The sequence below is a fragment of the Pimephales promelas genome, chromosome 24, assembly GCF_988280905.1.
Source record: "Pimephales promelas chromosome 24, fPimPro1.hap1.1, whole genome shotgun sequence".
NCBI lineage: Eukaryota > Metazoa > Chordata > Actinopteri > Cypriniformes > Leuciscidae > Pimephales > Pimephales promelas.
Window position 1 is genome coordinate 25516672 of NC_142792.1, and position 18524 is coordinate 25535195.

Sequence of the window (18524 nt, forward strand, 5' to 3'; positions counted from 1 at the left end):
CATGTGTGAAGTTGCAATGCAATTTATCGTTTACTTGTAGTTCTGTTTGTGTAAATGTGGGTAAATAAATATAAAAAAGTTGCATTATTAGCTAGCAGCTCTCGTGTCGGTTTATGCATTATCAAGTCAGCAGCACAGTATAACGTTACTAATTCTGAGGCTGACGACAAGCTAAACTAATGCATAATTTGTATAATTTCATATCGATTTATAGGCGATCTGAGAAACACAAATAAACCCTGATAGAGGAACAGACAAAACACTTACTTACAGAAAACAAGCAAGTTTGTTTGCTAATGAAAATGCTAACATCTAAGTTACAGTATCTAACGTACTAGTAAGCCGGTAACAGACAGCGAGCATAATAATAAAAAAAAAAACAGACAATAGCAAACATCCCGACTCCCGAGGTCACAATTACAAGAAATACAAACATTAAACACAGTTTATTATAAAGATACTTACAAGTGCAACAGCAAGAAGGCCAGGTCAGCATCGGTTTTGCAGGCTTCGCTTTCTTTCAGTTCTCTCTATTCTGAAAAAGCCGGTCCGTTTTCTCTTCTTTGTTTCTCTGATAAACACTTCCGAGCTTTCTTCTTCTTCTTTTACATCAGCCATCACGAAAACTTGAAGAATTTAATATCTAGCGTTACCTTTTTCTTATAGCTAGCCGGCTCCTGGATGGCCGGGGGCGTGTACGCATGCGTGTGCGCGTATAGTGCCGTAAAGCAATTCGTTACCTCGCGAGACCTGAAATCTCACGATACTTCCTAACACTGAGGCCGGCGAGCCGCCGGCCCAAAGTTGCAAGGGTGGTTTTGCGGCTCACAGGCACCAGGGGGGTGCGAGACGATCACCATTCAACACGAAATCAGTAATATTAACATTACAATGACTCCAAAGCTGTTCAGTTAAGGTAAAAAAAGTTACTTAGTTCTGCTTTAAGGGGCCATCGGAGAAGATTTGAGATCTGTAGTCAAAAAAGACTTGACCCTCCCTCCGCCAGCAATATTTTTTTCTATGACCCTCCAAAATGATTGTGAAAAAAGGCATGACCCTCCCCGATAATTTATTGATTACTTCTGTACTGGTTTATTGATCAATTGTACTGAATTATTATTATTATTATTTTTTTTTTCCTGGAACACAGGTGTAATTTGTGGGTAGGACATGTTGATGGTGTCTCCATCTTTTTTAAAACATTTTGCGGTGTATAGGACGGGTCCCAGGAATCATGGAGTTTCATTAGTAATATTATTTTTAGTGTTTTTGTTGTTTTTAATAATTGAGGCAATGCTACTAGTAACAGTAATGGTTTACTTGACTACTTCTAAAATACACAATTAACATATTATTATTATAATGGTACTATAACATATTTAAAATATATTTTAAATAAATGGTTTACTATATTATATGATTTGTATATATTATATATTATTATCTTTTAAATGATTTATAACAGTATTTAAAAATTCATTAAAGATGGGTTCAATTGTACTAAAAGGGGTGGAATAAAAACAAATTAAAGCTGAAATAATATGTTAAAAGCATATTTTAGTTCATCTTCAGTGTGTTTAAAAATAGCACAGTTGAGTACATTAAAGTTTATCTTAAGAAGTACTAAAGAATAACTTTTAGTAAATTAAGTACAAAATAAAAAAATGGAGCACTTTATGTACATATACTTTAATAAAATATATTTTAGTGAACATTTAAATAATATATTTGAAATACACTTTATTTGATATTCATTGTGTGTCAAAATAGCATTGTTCATTGGTGTGTGGGTACAGGGAGTTCTGGAGCTGGGCCGGTCCGTCTGATCATTGGGTGCTGATTTTTGCTTATTTAAATGAATAAATAAACTATTTAAACCAGTTGTGGAGACAAACATTTTCCAATTCAAGCCGCGTATCTGGGTTTGTCTGCAGGAGAGAGCACAGTAATTCGCAGCATTCTGTGAAGAAAGAGAAGAGAAGACCTATTATTACCTTAAACTTCACACTTGCTCTCTTTGCTTAAGAGTCTAAGCTGAAAGATCTAAATATTACTACATTAACCACACTACCATTTGTATTACTTTGTTCTATTTTGTTTGATTTGGAATTGTAAGTGTCTTGTGCTGAAATCAAGATCTCACCTTGTGACAAGCCATATTTGGCCCAGTTGTTATCATTGATATCGTCAAAGTCTTCTGGCTCTGGAAATTGTCCACGCAGCAGTGTAAACATGAGTACCCCGAGCGACCAAACAGTTTCTGGTTTCCTGTGATACTTGCCGTTGAAATCATACTCAGGGGGGCAGTACTCTTTTGTGCCTGGAAAAAAAGAGATTAAGTCCAATTAGTAAGTTTGTATTAAAAAAACATTTTGACTATGCAAGAAATTATTTGATGCTATTGAGTCTTGACTCCCAATGGTGGATCCCATTACATGGTGCTTTGTAAGACCTTGACTTATTAAAGTCGAACAGCTTCTGATCCGTCATCGAAGTTTGAGATCCACATTACAGCTCAGAGGAATAATGCATACCAGCAAAGGATGTGTATCCCGCATCAGTCAGGATTTCGCCGCAGCCAAAGTCAATCAATTTGACCTCCAGGGTGTATGGGTTGATTAGCAGGTTTTCCAGCTTTATGTCACGGTGCAACACTCCCCGTAGGCAGCATATTCGAGCGGCGAGTGTTGCCCGATAAATTATTACCTTTACTATGTTCTCTTCGATCATCCCGTTGTAGCGGTATAGAAATTTGACCAAGTCCTCACAGGGTGTAGGGCACTCTAGAACCATGATGTATCGCTTTGGCTCTACAACCCAGTCCAGAATCTGGATGATCTGGGGAACCCTGACGCCTTTGTTGGCAAGTATTAGCAAACCGATCTCCTTTGGAACAGGTTCAGGATAATCCTCCTAAAAGATAGACAATTATTATTATCTTACATGGAGAAAAGATGTAGAACACAACTAAACTGCTGACAATAGCAGTTTGTCTATTGAAAAGTTGACTGAGAGAAAAAGAGTCCTTACAATGTAGATCCAATCTGCACCCACGTTGTCAGCAAATTTCAGTGCCACCTAATCAACAAAACAAAAAATGGATTTAGGTTAGAATTATTTACAATATTTTTGCAGTTCATATTTCAGTCATCAACCTTGAACAGACATGTTCAGTTTCATGAATTTAAATTGTGATCATGTTGAGCATGTCTAACAATTTAAACATGTCTGAGAGGTCAGGTGCTCTGGTAGTGAACATAAGATACACTGAAAATGCTTGAATTCGAGTCATTCGAGTATAAGAGTGCAAGAGCAATTTGATAGATAATGCAAGTAAAATAAATGATACCTCAAGGCCATCTTTCAAGCGAATCCCTGCATAAACGCTTCCGAAGCCTCCTTCACCGAGCTTCCTGACGATTTCATAGCTGCTGGAACTGACGTCTGTTAAAAGAAAAATAAGAAGAGTTGACATGAAAACTGTTTTTTGCCTGAGTTGACATGAGTAAAGACAGATATAATATCTCAACAAAAGTTTGTCTGTATTGTGTTATGTCAGAGTCAGTCAACTTACTAATAATCTCATTAATCCCCTGTAGCTTCAACTGAGATGTCGGTTCGACATGAGGGACGTTAACACTACAGTCTAATATTGCCCAGGGCGAGGCTGGAACTGGAGGGAGATCATAACTAGAGTCTGATGTGACACAGAATGTAACTGGAGAGACATCATCTCTGCAGTCTGATATTGCACAGACTGGAACTTGAGGAAGATCAAAACAACAGTGAGCCATCTCCAAGCCTGGAGTTGATGTGGTGCTGACTGCCACATCTCGGACTGGAACTTGAGGAAGATCAAAACAACAGTCAGCCATCTCCAAGCCTGGAGTTGATGTGGTGCTGACTGCCACATCTCGGACTGGAACTTGAGGAAGATCAAAACAACAGTCAGCCATCTCCAAGCCTGGAGTTGATGTGGTGCTGACTGCCACATCTCGGACTGGAACTTGAGGAAGATCAAAACAACAGTCAGCCATCTCCAAGCCTGGAGTTGATGTGGTGCTGACTGCCACATCTCGGACTGGAACTTGAGGAAGATCAAAACAACAGTCAGCCATCTCCAAGCCTGGAGCTGATGTGGTGCTGACTGCCACATCTTGGACTCTATCGTCAGATGTGGCACATACTGTAGCTTGGAGGACGGCAACACTCCAGACACAGCTCAAAGAGTTGAGGACGTCGGCACCCCATTCCGATGAATCTCCGACTAAGTCCTGGAAGACGGCGTTACTCCACTCGTCATCGACTTCAGCATGACCAGGTTCCTCAGCAATGCTGAGGACGTCAGCCGCACTGGTACTGGTGACATCCTGAGAAGTCTGATCTAAAGAGGGAAAAGATATAACCAAAAGATGGTTTTATTGAAATACTTTTTAAAAAAGATTGCATAACCAAATTCATTACTAGACACTAATATTGCTGCAACTAAGCTTGTTAATTATGATGTGAGTTTTTGGGGCATTGAACACAGTTCCGATCCATGCATTCCGCTTTCTCGGTTGTCGGTCAGTGAGCACAGGCAGTAATGTTTTGTTCTCTGTTTAAGTGTCAAATTAAAAATTGTTCAAATTTCAAAACATACACCAAGACCCCTGCATTAAGTTTAATTTAGTTGTGCGTGTGTGTAAATTTTAATTGGGCCATCCAAATGTTCTTGGTAACCCTTTAGGTAACCATACATGCAAATGTAGAATTCATTAATTTGCCAACTGATTAGCACAGCATCTTCATTTTCAGACATTGAATTTGGCCTAATGGGCAGACATCATGCAGCATAATTATAATTCTTGAGCAATTTTAACTTCAATAAAATTTGAGGTAATACAGAGGTAATACATTCAAATGTCTGTTTAAAGGCATTCACACATCTGTCATCAAAAAGGTCTGTAGTTTCCATTATGTGCCAAGTATATTATGTTACTGAATTCTCAAGTAAAAGTTTTTCAATTAATGGTTAAGCATTATTATTGTTAATTAGACTTTAAAAACAGAACTTTAGATATTCTTTCTTACCTTGACTTGAGCTGGTCTTGTTGGTTTTTGCCTTCCTCTTGCCTTTCTCTTTTTTGTGTAAATTGTCTCCATTGTCAGAAACATCTACACATTTAACACATGAAAAGTTTAATCCCATTTTCAAATGCTAAATAACTACAATGCAATAGATGCCAAATAACTACAATGCAATAAATACCAGTAGAAAATTGTCAGCAAAGTAATGAAGAGAATGTTTGAAAATGTGCTTCAGCTGACCAGTAGGCTACTGTGACGTGAAAGTCTATAATGCATTCCAAAGATTCCATGAAAAACTGAAAAATATGAAAAGAAATGAAAATATGTTGTGGGTTATGTTAATAAACTACATTTGCATAGCCTTTCTGAAACTATCAAGGTTTAATCTGAATTAATGTTAACTTTTTTTTATAATTAAAACATTGCGATCTCGATTCAAACAAACACACAATCTTACTTTAACTACTAAGCTGTGTCTATATTAAACATCCATCAACAGGGATGTAGTAGAGGCTATACGCAAGTAACGTTAAACGCCGTTTACGCACCTCTCAATATTCGGAAATAGGGTTTACCCACCTCTAAAATGCATTTATTCACCTCTCAATTGAGTTTATCCACCTCTAAATATCCTGTAGTTCCTAAGACATTTTAAATTAAGCTTATGTCGTATTAGTTTCATATTGTTCATTATTAGTTTAGGTTGTATGACGAACGATTGAAAATGTGACACTGATTTCCTACAACAGTTCAATAAACAGTTAAAATTAATCTGTTTCAGCAGCGAAAATAGTTCCAAATCACAGCAGAACCACGGCGCATGTCACAGAAACACTCAACCTGTTTCCATCACTGAATTATTCACCATTTTGAACGAATCGAGTCAAAAATTCAATGACCCATTCACAAACATCTGTCTCATTCTTGAATGAATCAGCCGTTTGAACGAATCGTTTGAATGAATGATTCAATGACTCACTCATTAAGACACTCATAGCAAGCTAGCAAACTGTAGACTGTAGTAACTAATAGTACCGATAGTAACTCGCGATTGAGCAGCGAATGCAAATGTGCTCTATTGTTAGGGGAGAGATCAGCCCCTGTCTATGGATCAGCCAACCTGCGTCATCAAGTTGGGGCGTGTCCACGAGCTCTTGGGCTCCAGTGCGTCATCGAGCCCTGTTTTAGCCCCGCCCAAAAAATCCGTAAAATAGCAAGGGTGAAAAACTGTTTAACGGTCTTACTCCGTATTTCAGAACTTCACAGTTCACAGTCTTTGTAATATGTTTTAGCAATACATTTGTAACATTTATAATGTGTTTAGAATTTTTTTGTTGAATTACCTTTACAGGGACTTTAAATGGTCTGTACACTTACAAAGTTCTCAACGCTTCGTTTTGCATGTATGGACCCTGATTATGCTACCGTGTAAGTATTGGGCTATTTTGAGCCTTGTTAGTGGTATTAACTAGCGATTTTTATTTTCATTACTCTATGCCCCATATACTAGCATTATAAGCTAAACAGAGATTTTAGAGATAAAACTCTTTACATTCGATAATCATGAAAATAAATCTCAGAGAACGGTTGACTATGTACCAATGTGTAATTAGACCAAAGGTTCATTTTGCGCCGGAGTACTCCTTTAAATGGGTAAATATTGGGTAAAATGGTTGAAGCACTTAAGAATAATGACTTACCCCTAGAATCCACTGGATCCGTCTACAACGTGGAACGTCAGAGCCACGTTTTTGATGCGTCCCTAGCTCGCCTTTAGAGTCCACTGGAAGCGTCTCAGACGCGTTTCAGCAACGGAGCGTTGGTGACCTCTTAATTTTTCCTTTGTGCTGATTTGGAGCATTGTTTATTTGTTTTTCATTTGTCCTCTTTTGGCTCAGGAGCGGACAGAATTGTGTTACCTTATTGATTTTTTTTTTCAGTTTTCCTCTTTGTGCTTCTACAATGGGTAAGTGGATTAAATGAATTCTTTCTATTTGTTTTTTTTCTGTTGTTATCCTGTCTGCTGTTCTGTGTCTGACTTCCTGCCCGGTGTACTTACTGGTTATGCGCATGTGCAGACTGTGCTGCTTGACGCGGCAAGAGGTGAAAATAGACCGGCTACCTATTCTCTGCGGAGCGGAGAGACGCTTCTGAGATGCTCCGCGTCTGCAGCTAGTGGACTTAAGAGCATTGACCATAATGGCCGTGATTAGCTCTGGCATCCGTGACGCTGACGTTCTGCGCCGTAGACGGATCCAGTGGATTCTAGGGGTTACTGCATCAGCTGAATCCGTGCTCCTCAAAATGAAACTGGTAACTGAGGTAACTTTTTTCTAGGTTCTCCTCACTGCGCAGCAAGACGAAAGGTTAGGACGAGGTTAGATCCGTAATAAACTGTATGTTTTTATCGATGTGGGCGTTTTCATGGCTTGCCTCAACATTAGAGTTTGAATAGCACACGCTCTCAGTGGGCGGGGTCACATTAACACATCATACGCTATAATTAGGTGAAAGGGAAAAGACTGACATCTCTCTCTTTTCATATAGATTACATCAACTGAGAATAGTTGCTTTTGTAAATTACTTCATTTAAAAGAAGAGAATTTCAGCTTCATAGAGAGAGATCTTTTATGTCTCTGTGACAAGTATTTAATGAGTTACAGTTCATTTTTCAGAGGCGTTTCAGAAAGATTTTTGCGGAGACAGAGTGAGCTGAAAGCGCACCCTATTTATTTTATTTATTTACAAAAATACAAGGTTTTGATGTTAATAAGAGTGTACACAAAAAAGAAGATACTCTATTCGGTGGTTAAGTCTGACGTCACGCGTGACGTTTAGCCTCTTCCGGGTCCAAGCGCTCCGCTCGTCCATATCTAATTAACGTTACAATGGCGGAACCTGTAAAATTTATTTATAATCACGTCCTACTTTAGTGATGCACCCTTGGCAGTCAAAAAAGGTTTAAACTCTTTTAACTCCAATAGGGTGATTAGTGTAGCTCATCCTTATCAACTGCAGCCATTTTCTCTTTTCTTTCTCGTCACAGGGAAAGCGGTAGAATGACAGTTGAATGTCACTTGTTTTTTTTTAACTCCGATCTATTTAAACAACATGGGACACGGCAAAAGCGGTAAGCAGATAGAGAGGACCCAGCATTTGGACCCGGAAACAGTATTATCAGAGCGTGATTACGTCACGACTTAACCGTATAGCTTATAATCATGTATTGATTTTATTTACAGTATATGACCATTAATGACGGAGTATTTTAATTCTATGTTGCAGCTATGTGAAAAAAAACCCGATCAAAACGCGGGGATGCATTTTTGGTCCTCAGAGGGCTAAAAGGAATTTATAAGGGTGTTATGTGGGATCTTAACCAGGCAATTCATGACGATCCATTTGTGCCCCACGTGCTTAAGGACAGACAGATGCATCACTCACAAATGGATGAAGTGGTTATGGATCAGATCATGTATGTTGTTCATCAAGCAGTGTCTTGTTTGCCATCATATTTAGAGGAGTTGTGCCATACATCCCTAGCCTGGATGCCAGCCCGAACTCCGCCCACAACATTTTTTGGTGGGGAAGTTCGGTCTGGACTCGATCCATTGAGGAGTAATTATGATCGGTTCAGAAATCATCGGGCCAATCAAATTGCCAGGGCGGGCTTTATACGATGATGGACAGATGATCTGCAGGGACGTAATCATCATGTTATCAAAGAGCGCTTATCAAAGATGACTGCAGCTGGAGAATTGAGATGTACAGATTCCGCTGTCGCGTCTTTTGTAAAAAAAAAAAGATATTTTTGGCGTCCTTCCTACATGATTCGGGAAAAGCGTAACTTATCAGCTGGCTCTGACGGTCGTTAAGAAGGGACGTAATGAAAAGCCTGTGGTCGTTGTGGTTTCTCCTTTGGTGGCACTCATGGAGAAGTAAGTAAAAGAAGTAACACTCGTTATTTAACTTCTAAAATAAATAAAGTAGGCTACGTTCTGTATTTGAAAACTGCGCTATGCAAAGGAGTTGACTTACGCGTTGCTCTGATTGGTTGGTAGGTCTACCGACTATCCAATTGAGTGCAGAGGTTTTTTTTGTTTGTCCTGGTTCGGTTACGACACGCCTCATAATCAAAGCCCAATGGAGAGGTATCAGACTCATATTCTTTCTTGAATATGAGTATGACGAAGTCAGGCTAATACATCCCTCAGTACACAGATATTCGCAGGACTCAGAATGCTGAACGATTCTCCACATATGTTTGCTTGGTGCTGCTGGTAGCCAACATATTAAGAATACTACTTAGGTTTGGAAGTTACTTTGAGAGTACACTGCTTTGGCAGAGTACAATAATGATCATCAAAATGTTAATCATGCTGAATCTGTGCACCAGCATCCGCATGGTCACTTAACTCAACACCAAACGCCACTCATTCAGACTTTGACTGGACCAGTGGAGACACTTTCAAGACAGGCTACTTCCTAAAGACTCAGGCTCCCATGCAGTTCTGGATCTGCGGCCTCCTTCAGGTGTTTGTGGATGTCGCTATTCTTTTCCAAGTGTACTATTACAGCCTCTACCCACAGAAAGCCACACACACACCAGACATACCACCAGCGCCAAGGCCCTATGAAGTCCCGCATGTATTAAGGAATGTGCTCAAATCTATATTACAATGTATACAAGATCTTTGTACAGTCTCCCCTAAAAGTATTTGTCACGATCACACACAGGTTGACAGAAAATCCAATTGGAGGTAAGTTTAATGGGGCAATCCAAAATGTAGTCAGCCAGGCAGAGATCAATTACAAATAATCAAACCAAAAAACAAACAATAAACAGACAAGAAACCAACAAGAAGTTGGTCATCTAACAATGACTCCGTACACATACTAACACAGACAGGGAATAGGCTATATACACAGATCTAACAAGACTAACAATGAATAGCTGAGTGCAATGAACTGATAAGTGACAGTGACAGATAGAATGCTGGGAAATGAAGTCAATAGTGAAGGACACCGTGATAATGAGGACCTCTAGTGACGAACAAGGAAAACACAACCAGACTGTTACGTCCCCAGAGAACTGGGTTCGTATTATAGTGATTTTCTTTTCTGGCATTGCTTGTGGTTCTTGTTTTTTTCTTCTTACAGGTAAGATGGCTTCAATAACCATTCCAGCAGCTGATTGGTGGATCAACGGCAGATTGGATCTTGGAACTCCTCCTACTCGTCAGTGGCTGCAGCTGGCTGGGCTCTTTAAAAAGCCTTGTGTTGGATCTGTTGCTCTCTGCTCTGGGCTTTGCTCTCTGCTCTGGGCTTTGCACTCTGCTCTGGGCTTTGCTCTCTGCTCTGGGCTTTGCTCTCTGCTCTGGGCTTTGCTCTCTGCTCTGGGCTTTGCACTCTGCTCTGGGCTTTGCACTCGGTTCCTGCTGTTGATGTGATTGGTATCCCTTTTTGGGAAACATTGTGAGTTGTAGATAACTTTTTTTTGTTGTCTATTTTGAGAGTAGGATTGGAACATTTGATAATACTTTTGATAATGTTGTAATCTGATTTGTTAGCTAGTAACACTAGCTTTGTGTTCCACTTTTGGAACTTGAGCAGCAGGACTGAGTTTGTTCTTTGTGAATTATTATTATTATTATTATTATTTGTGTTAACTTCTCTTTTCTTGTTCTTTGTTTTATAGGGAGTTGGGGGAGTAGATTTAGAGCTACCCCGGGGTATACATCACCCGTAGGCATACTTCTCTGTCTATATACACCAGTTAGACCTGGGCGGACCACCATCTGTAATTTTGGTTAGGGCGCCTTGATCGTGTGCCAGATAGGTGATGTGTATAATTAGTGTAGGTTAGGGGTGGGGTATTTTTGTTTATTTCTTTTCTTTGGTTCGTCCAGCTCTCCCCTTTCTCCCTTAAATTTGTTTATCATTTACATTATTACCGTGACAAAAATAAAAACACAGTTTGTACGGTATTTGGAATTTGTCTCCTTTTCTCACACCACGACTCCATTCCTCTTTTGCTGGCATTTGTGGGTCTGAGCAGGGGGTTATCAGGTTCCCCTCCCTTTTTGGGGGCTGGAACGTAACAAATGGGGGCTCGTCCGGGATCTTGGTGCCCCCATGCTCGGACCACTTGATGCTTGGTGATTGAGATGTGGTGTTGAGGTGTGAAAAAGGCTTCGTAGTTTTGTTTGGCATAATAGTGGATGTTTTCTGTCCTAGAGTTGGTTGGTATTTATAGTTGTCTGAATAGTTTTAGAGTGTACTGAATAGTGCATTGGAGTTGGGGTGAGTATGGCGGCTACTTCAGAGGTGGCAGGCTTTATTGCAGAGCCCTCATTGGGGTCATTGTGTAATCTGCGTAAGGTAGATCTATTTTCATTAGCAGACTACTATAATCTAACCGTTGATAGGCAGGCTCGTAAAGCGAATTTAGTAGCAGTGATTAAAGGCCATTTATTGAGTCTGTCAAGGGCAGGAGTTATGGCTGTTGAGGATGTGGAGATAGAAGATGAAGGGGAGGACGAGGAGGACGTAGGGAATCTCTCGCCTGCACGGCCGAAGGGTGGTGTGGGGGGTGGGGATGCTCCGGTACCTCGAACTCTGCCAAAGTATGATCCATTTTCTCCAGTGGTTCCTGAGTCTGTAGAGGTCGCTCGGCTAAAGCTGAAAGCAGCCCGTCAAGAAGCAGACCAAAAAGACAGGGAAGACAAAAGGAGGTATGAGATAGAAATGAGAAAAATAGAGGCAGACAAGGAAGCTCGAATTCACATTCGGCGAATGGAACTTGAGGCTGGGGTGTCTCCTCACTCAGTTGGCAAGCCAGGTCATTTTGATGTAGGCAGGAACATTGCAGTTGTTCCCCCATTCCGTGAGTCTGAGGTAGACTCATATTTTTCTGCTTTTGAACGAGTAGCTGCTGCCTTACAGTGGCCAAAAGAGGTCTGGCCTCTACTTCTTCAATGTAAGCTAACTGGGAAGGCCCAGGAGGTTGTAGCCTCTCTCTCCATAGAGCAGTGGCGGTTCTAGGATTTTTCTGTAACAGGGGCCATTAAGGGGCCAGATGTTACAATCAGGGGCCAAGTACAGGGTACATCCATGCACACAAAATAATTTATTCAGTACGGTGCAAATACAGTTCAGCAGTTATTAATTTTTCAAAAAAATGTGCCAGTAAAGTTCTTAATGATTTTTTTTATTTATTTATGGATATAAGACTGCTCCAAACACAGAATACTGCAGCCACGTAAAGTCTTTTGCCAGGTCTCAATGAATGCTCTCTTCCTGTTCCCGTGCTGTGTCTTGGGGTAAACCTTGAGGACAGGTTGCACTTGACCATCTGCTCTGGACTGGGAAATGTCTGGAGAGAAGCAAAAAAAATAGATTTTTTTATAACTTCTTTCTGAATTCGACATTTTAAGTTTCATAATCATGTTGTCGCTTATAAACAGTAAATTAGTGTTAATTAATGCATAATTTGTTAAATGTCCATTGACAACTTCAACAGGATGAAAATATAGGCATACCATCAGGTCCAGGTGGAGCAGCACAACTTTTCTGCTAGGCACCAGGGAATGTCTACAAGAAGCAAATGAAAAACAATTAAACATAACCACTGATTCTTCTGAAAATTATGTTAATATGAGCAGTTATATTATTGCTAACATTTCTGGTTCTAGCTGCTAGCAGAAACATCCATTTTGGCATCATTATGTTCAGACCCTCAGCAAGCAGTACACTTCTTCTCGTTGCAGTTTCATTGAATACCATTTAATACATAACATTGTGTTTCTATCATCTGGCTTTGCCTACATCATGTTTTATCTGATCTGGTGAAGAGGGGTTTGGGCTACCCTGGTCTTCAGCTGCCTGCTGGTTGATTCTGTCCTCTGACGTCCCCTTGCTTAAACCATCACTTTTAGTAGTATCATCATATATATCTATGAGTATCATGGGTTAATCTTGTAAAAAAAAAAAAAAAAAACTCTGAATAGCTCCCTGTGTCTGTCCCTTTTTTCATGCTCACTATATCTGCCAAACAAGATAGTTAACATTATCACAAAGGTATAATTACATACAAGGCTGTTAGTGAATGCATAAACTCTCTAAAAACTCTATAACCTTTGCTAGCGCTATCTTAAGATGTTAACATTGCTAACAACTTTAACAAGTCTTCCACAATTAAGTTAACAAACCTAAAATAAGTAAGAGCAGCAGCTAAAATATACTTTCATATTTTAATGACAACCAACACAAGGATTTGTGACTCACCAAAAGTTGTCTCTAAGTTGAATTACTGTTTGATGGATTATGTCTCCTGTGTACAGGCAACATCACCGACGATGTTCTGGTAGTCAAAAGTTCCGATTTTGCGCATTAGTTTCAAGCACTGCTTCTTCTCCCAAATTACATTGCCACATTACTACCGCAGTGCCGCCAATTGTTTGGGGGTGGAATTGCATCTGTGATCGTTGTGGAAAAATTCTCCGGTTGCTCTTCTCGTCGACGATTGATGGAAGGGGGGCCAATCAGGGGCCAATCAGATTTCAGCAGGGGCCCAGGCCCCTGTGGCCCCGCCTCTAGAACCGCCCCTGCCATAGAGGATAGTTTGCATTATGATGTGGTCAAAGCTACTGTACTGCGTGCCTATGAGCTGGTGCCAGAGGCTTATAGGCAACGATTTAGAAACTATAAGAAAAGTGGTAGTAAAACATTTGTTGAGTTTGCCAGGGACAAAGAGTCCTTGTTTGACCGCTGGTGTGCAGCCAATAAAACATCTACTTATGAGGCTTTGAGAAATCAGATCTTGTTGGAAGATTTTAAGAACAACCTACCTGAAAGAATAGTGATGCATTTGAGTGAAAACAAGGACAGTTGAAGTTGAGTCAGGCAGCGGTAATGGCCGATGAATATGCCTTAACACATAAAACAGTGTTCACAGCATCCAGTCAAAGTAGAACGTTCGTTTCATCAGCAGGCGGAGCATCACGCTCTTTAGATCCTTCTACTGTTCCTAGGAAAGAAGAGAGGGAATGTTTTTATTGCCACCGGAAAGGCCATTTAATCTCAGATTGTTCCTTACTGAAGAACAAGTCTAAGTCACCTCCATCTTCCCGTAAGAGTGTTGGTTTAACTCAGACTGTTTCTTTTCAGGAAGCTAGATGTGCTGGCGAGGTGCTCTCAAAGAAACCAGACCTGTTGTATGCTCCATTTGTGTCTGTAGGGGGTGTTTCATGCACCGGGAAAACTGAAGACCAGAGGGAAATTAAAATCTTGCGTGACACTGGTGCGGCTCAGTCAGTTATCCTTACAGATGTGTTGCCATGGTCTGATCAAACATACTGTGGATCACACATATTTTTGTGTGGTATTGAAGCTAACCCAATTTCTGTGCCTTTACACTGGGTTCACTTGCGTTCTGATTTGGTTTCAGGTCGGTTCCGTGTTGCGGTGGTGCCTACATTGGCAGTGGAAGGGGTAGCATTATTATTAGGAAACGACATTGCTGGAGGTAAGGTGTCCCCAGTACTAGAAGTAACAGACAGACCTCAGTCTAATGTCTCTGACAATGTCCTATTTCAGAAGTACCCTCAAGTGTTCCCTGCATGTGTTTTAACACGGGCACAGGCTCGTATGCAGGGGGATACAGTGAATCTATCTGACTCTATTCTTGAACGGGTTGAACCTGTAGTTGTAGAACCTAAACCAGAGGCGTTACTTTCTGTGCAGGCTGAGAAAAGGGGGTGCAGAGTCGCTCCTCAGTTAGATGTGTTGTCATCCATCACGCCAGAGAAGCTGATTGAGTGACAAAAAGAGGATGTCAGTCTTCATAAATGTTTTGATTCTGTGGTCTCTCTCGAAAAGGCAAAAGTACAGGGGGCTGCTTACCTTGTGGACGCTGGTGTTCTAATGCGCAAATGGACTGCACATAATACCGGTGAGGACTGGGACACAGTTTGGCAGGTAGTCGTTCCATCACCACTACGACAGCAAGTATTGTCACTGGCTCATAACCCTGCATGGTCCGGACATTTAGGGGTAACTAAAACTTACAACAGAGTCCTACGACATTTCTTCTGGCCAGGATTGAAATCGGACATTGTGAAATACTGTAAAACCTGTCATGTATGCCAACTTGCAGGAAAAGTGAACCAACCTGTTCCTTGTGTGCCACTTCAACCGATTCCCGTGATTGGAGAACCGTTTGAGCGGGTGATTGTTGATTGTGTGGGCCCATTGCCAAAAACTCGAACAGGTAACCAGTTTCTGCTTACCATAATGTGTAGTGCCACTCGGTATCCAGAGGCTATTCCTCTCCGGACAATTACAGCTAAGACGATTATAAAGAGTCTGATCAAGTTCTTTTCCACCTTTGGTCTCCCCAGAGTGATCCAGACGGATCAAGGAACTAATTTTATGTCCAAACTGTTTTCTTCTGCATTAAAAACATTGTCCATATCGCATCAGGTCTCCAGCGCTTACCATCCAGAGAGTCAGGGGGCTCTTGAACGCTGGCACCAGACCCTCAAAACTATGCTGAGGAAGTATTGCATGGAGACAGGTGCTGATTGGGATGAGGGTGTGCCCTTTGTTTTGTTTGCTGTAAGGGAAACGGTGCAGGAATCTTTAGGGTTCAGCCCAGCTGACCTCGTGTTCGGACATACACCTAGGGGTCCGTTAAAAGTGTTAAAGGAGCATGTTTTATCTGATGCGCCTAGTAGTGCCCCTAAAAATGTGTTGCACTTTGTAAGTCAGATGCGAGAGAGGCTGCACGCTGCCCGCATGCTAGCTCAGGAGTCGCTCTCTTCTTCTCAGTCTCGTATGAAAAGACAGTATGACAAACAAGCAAAAGACCGTGCGTTTTTGCCAGGGGATCAAGTACTGGTTTTGTTACCAATTCCAGGTTCGTCATTGTCTGCCAGTTTTTCTGGGCCATATGTTGTAGAGCACAAAGTTAGTGATACTAACTACATTATTAAAACACCAGATCGCAGGCGCTCTTCTCGTTTGTGTCATGTTAACATGCTGAAGGCCTATCATGTGCGTAATTCTTCCGACACTCTCTCTAGTGTTCCAGTCCAGTCTGTAGGATCCAGCGTGGTGTTGGTGGTACCTGTGCCTACTGTGGACCTAGAGAACAATGATGGTTTGGAATTGCGTCACTCATTACAACAGTGTAAACGACTTAGTAATTCAGAGATGCTACAACACTTGCCTTCGTTGATGGAACATTTGGATGGTAGTCAAAAAGATGATCTTGTGTCTCTAATACAGTCTTTTCTTACTGTGTTTCAGGATGTACCTAAGAGCACGTCTGTTTTGATGCACGATGTGGATGTTGGCAGTACAACTCCTATTCGCCAACATCCCTATCGGGTAAATGTAAAAAAACGTGAGTTAATGAAAGAAGAGGTTGACTATTTGTTAAAACATGACATGGCAAAACATAGTCACAGTGCTTGGAGCTCTCCGTGTATTTTAGTTCCCAAACCGGACGGCACGTCCCGTCTATGCACAGATTACCGTCGAGTCAATGCAGTAACGGTGCCAGATTCTTATCCGCTGCCCAGGATAGAAGACTGTATTGACCGGATTGGTTCGGCTGTTTTTGTAAGTAAACTTGATTTACTTAAAGGTTATTGGCAGGTGCCTTTAACCCCACGTGCTTCTGATATTTCGGATTTTGTGACTCCCGATACTTTTGTACAGTATACGGTTATGGCGTTTGGAATGTGCAATGCACCCGCTACATTTCAGCGTTTAGTTAACATTGTGTTTGATGGCGTCCCTAACTGTACAGCTTACCTTGACGATGTAGTAGTATACTCACCCACATGGGCTGAACATCTATCCACGTTGAGGTTGGTGTTTCAGCGGTTGGAGAACGCTTCGCTAACCCTCAACTTGGCTAAATGTGAATTCGGTAAGGCTACTGTAACATATCTGGGGAAACAGGTGGGTCGTGGGCAAGTGCGTCCCATTGCTAGTAAGGTCGAAGCTATTGCTAGCTATCCTACCCCTAAGACACGCCGTCAGTTACGTCGTTTTCTTGGAATGGTGGGTTATTACCGGACTTTTTGTAAAAACTTTTCAACGGTAGTCGCACCCCTAACCACTTTGCTTAGTCCAAAAATATCTTTTAAGTGGTCTGGAGAGTGTAACTCTGCTTTTGAGTCTGCAAAAGCACTGCTTTGTAACGCCCCTGTGTTAACCGCTCCTAATTTTGACAAACCTTTCAAATTGGAGGTAGACGCCAGTATGGTGGGGGCTGGGGCAGTCCTTGTACAGGAAGATGAGGATGGTGTAGATCGGCCAATTAGTTTTTTCTCCAGGAAGTTCAATCCATGCCAGTCTCGGTATTCTACTATTGAACAAGAAACGCTTGCTTTATTGTTGGCCTTACAGTTTTTTGAGGTATATGTTGGTTCTAGTGTTGAACCTGTAAAAGTATTCACAGACCATAATCCTCTTACATTCCTCGAAAGAATGTACAATCAGAACCGTCGTCTTATGCGGTGGGCTCTGATTTTACAGGGATATAATGTCTGCATCACTCATGTCAAAGGAACATCTAACGTAGTTGCTGACGCATTGTCCCGTGTGTACCAAGACTAAGAGGTGTGCAAACAGTGGTTTGCACAACTTTTGGGTGGTGGCATGTTACGTCCCCAGAGAACTGGGTTCGTATTATAGTGATTTTCTTTTCTGGCATTGCTTGTGGTTCTTGTTTTTTTCTTCTTACAGGTAAGATGGCTTCAATAACCATTCCAGCAGCTGATTGGTGGATCAACGGCAGATTGGATCTTGGAACTCCTCCTACTCGTCAGTGGCTGCAGCTGGCTGGGCTCTTTAAAAAGCCTTGTGTTGGATCTGTTGCTCTCTGCTCTGGGCTTTGCTCTCTGCTCTGGGCTTTGCTCTCTGCTCTGGGCTTTGCTCTCTGCTCTGGGCTTTGCTCTCTGCTCTGGGCTTTGCACTCTGCTCTGGGCTTTGCACTCGGTTCCTGCTGTTGATGTGATTGGTATCCCTTTTTGGGAAACATTGTGAGTTGTAGATAACTTTTTTTTGTTGTCTATTTTGAGAGTAGGATTGGAACATTTGATAATACTTTTGATAATGTTGTAATCTGATTTGTTAGCTAGTAACACTAGCTTTGTGTTCCACTTTTGGAACTTGAGCAGCAGGACTGAGTTTGTTCTTTGTGAATTATTATTATTATTATTATTTGTGTTAACTTCTCTTTTCTTGTTCTTTGTTTTATAGGGAGTTGGGGGAGTAGATTTAGAGCTACCCCGGGGTATACATCACCCGTAGGCATACTTCTCTGTCTATATACACCAGTTAGACCTGGGCGGACCACCATCTGTAATTTTGGTTAGGGCGCCTTGATCGTGTGCCAGATAGGTGATGTGTATAATTAGTGTAGGTTAGGGGTGGGGTAT

The 18524-nt window shown here is 41.2% G+C and overlaps 1 protein-coding gene and 1 long non-coding RNA gene across 2 annotated transcripts; both read right to left on the bottom strand.

Moving 5' to 3' along the window:
• Nucleotides 1-1766: 1766 nt before the first annotated feature.
• LOC148969279 (uncharacterized) lies at nt 1767-5191 on the bottom strand. Its single transcript, XM_089126779.1, has 7 exons — nt 5074-5191; nt 3575-4384; nt 3350-3444; nt 3031-3078; nt 2535-2913; nt 2144-2320; nt 1767-1960 (listed from the first exon to the last, which is right to left on the bottom strand). The coding sequence occupies exons 1-7, from the start codon at nt 5189-5191 to the stop codon at nt 1869-1871; spliced, it is 1719 nt and encodes a 572-aa protein (XP_088982905.1). The 3' UTR covers nt 1767-1868.
• Nucleotides 5192-12264: 7073 nt separating this feature from the next.
• LOC148969280 (uncharacterized) lies at nt 12265-13674 on the bottom strand. The gene is made up of 3 exons (XR_016149953.1): nt 13357-13674; nt 12612-12663; nt 12265-12445 (listed from the first exon to the last, which is right to left on the bottom strand). It is a non-coding gene; the product is annotated as an uncharacterized LOC148969280 (long non-coding RNA).
• Nucleotides 13675-18524: the final 4850 nt, after the last annotated feature.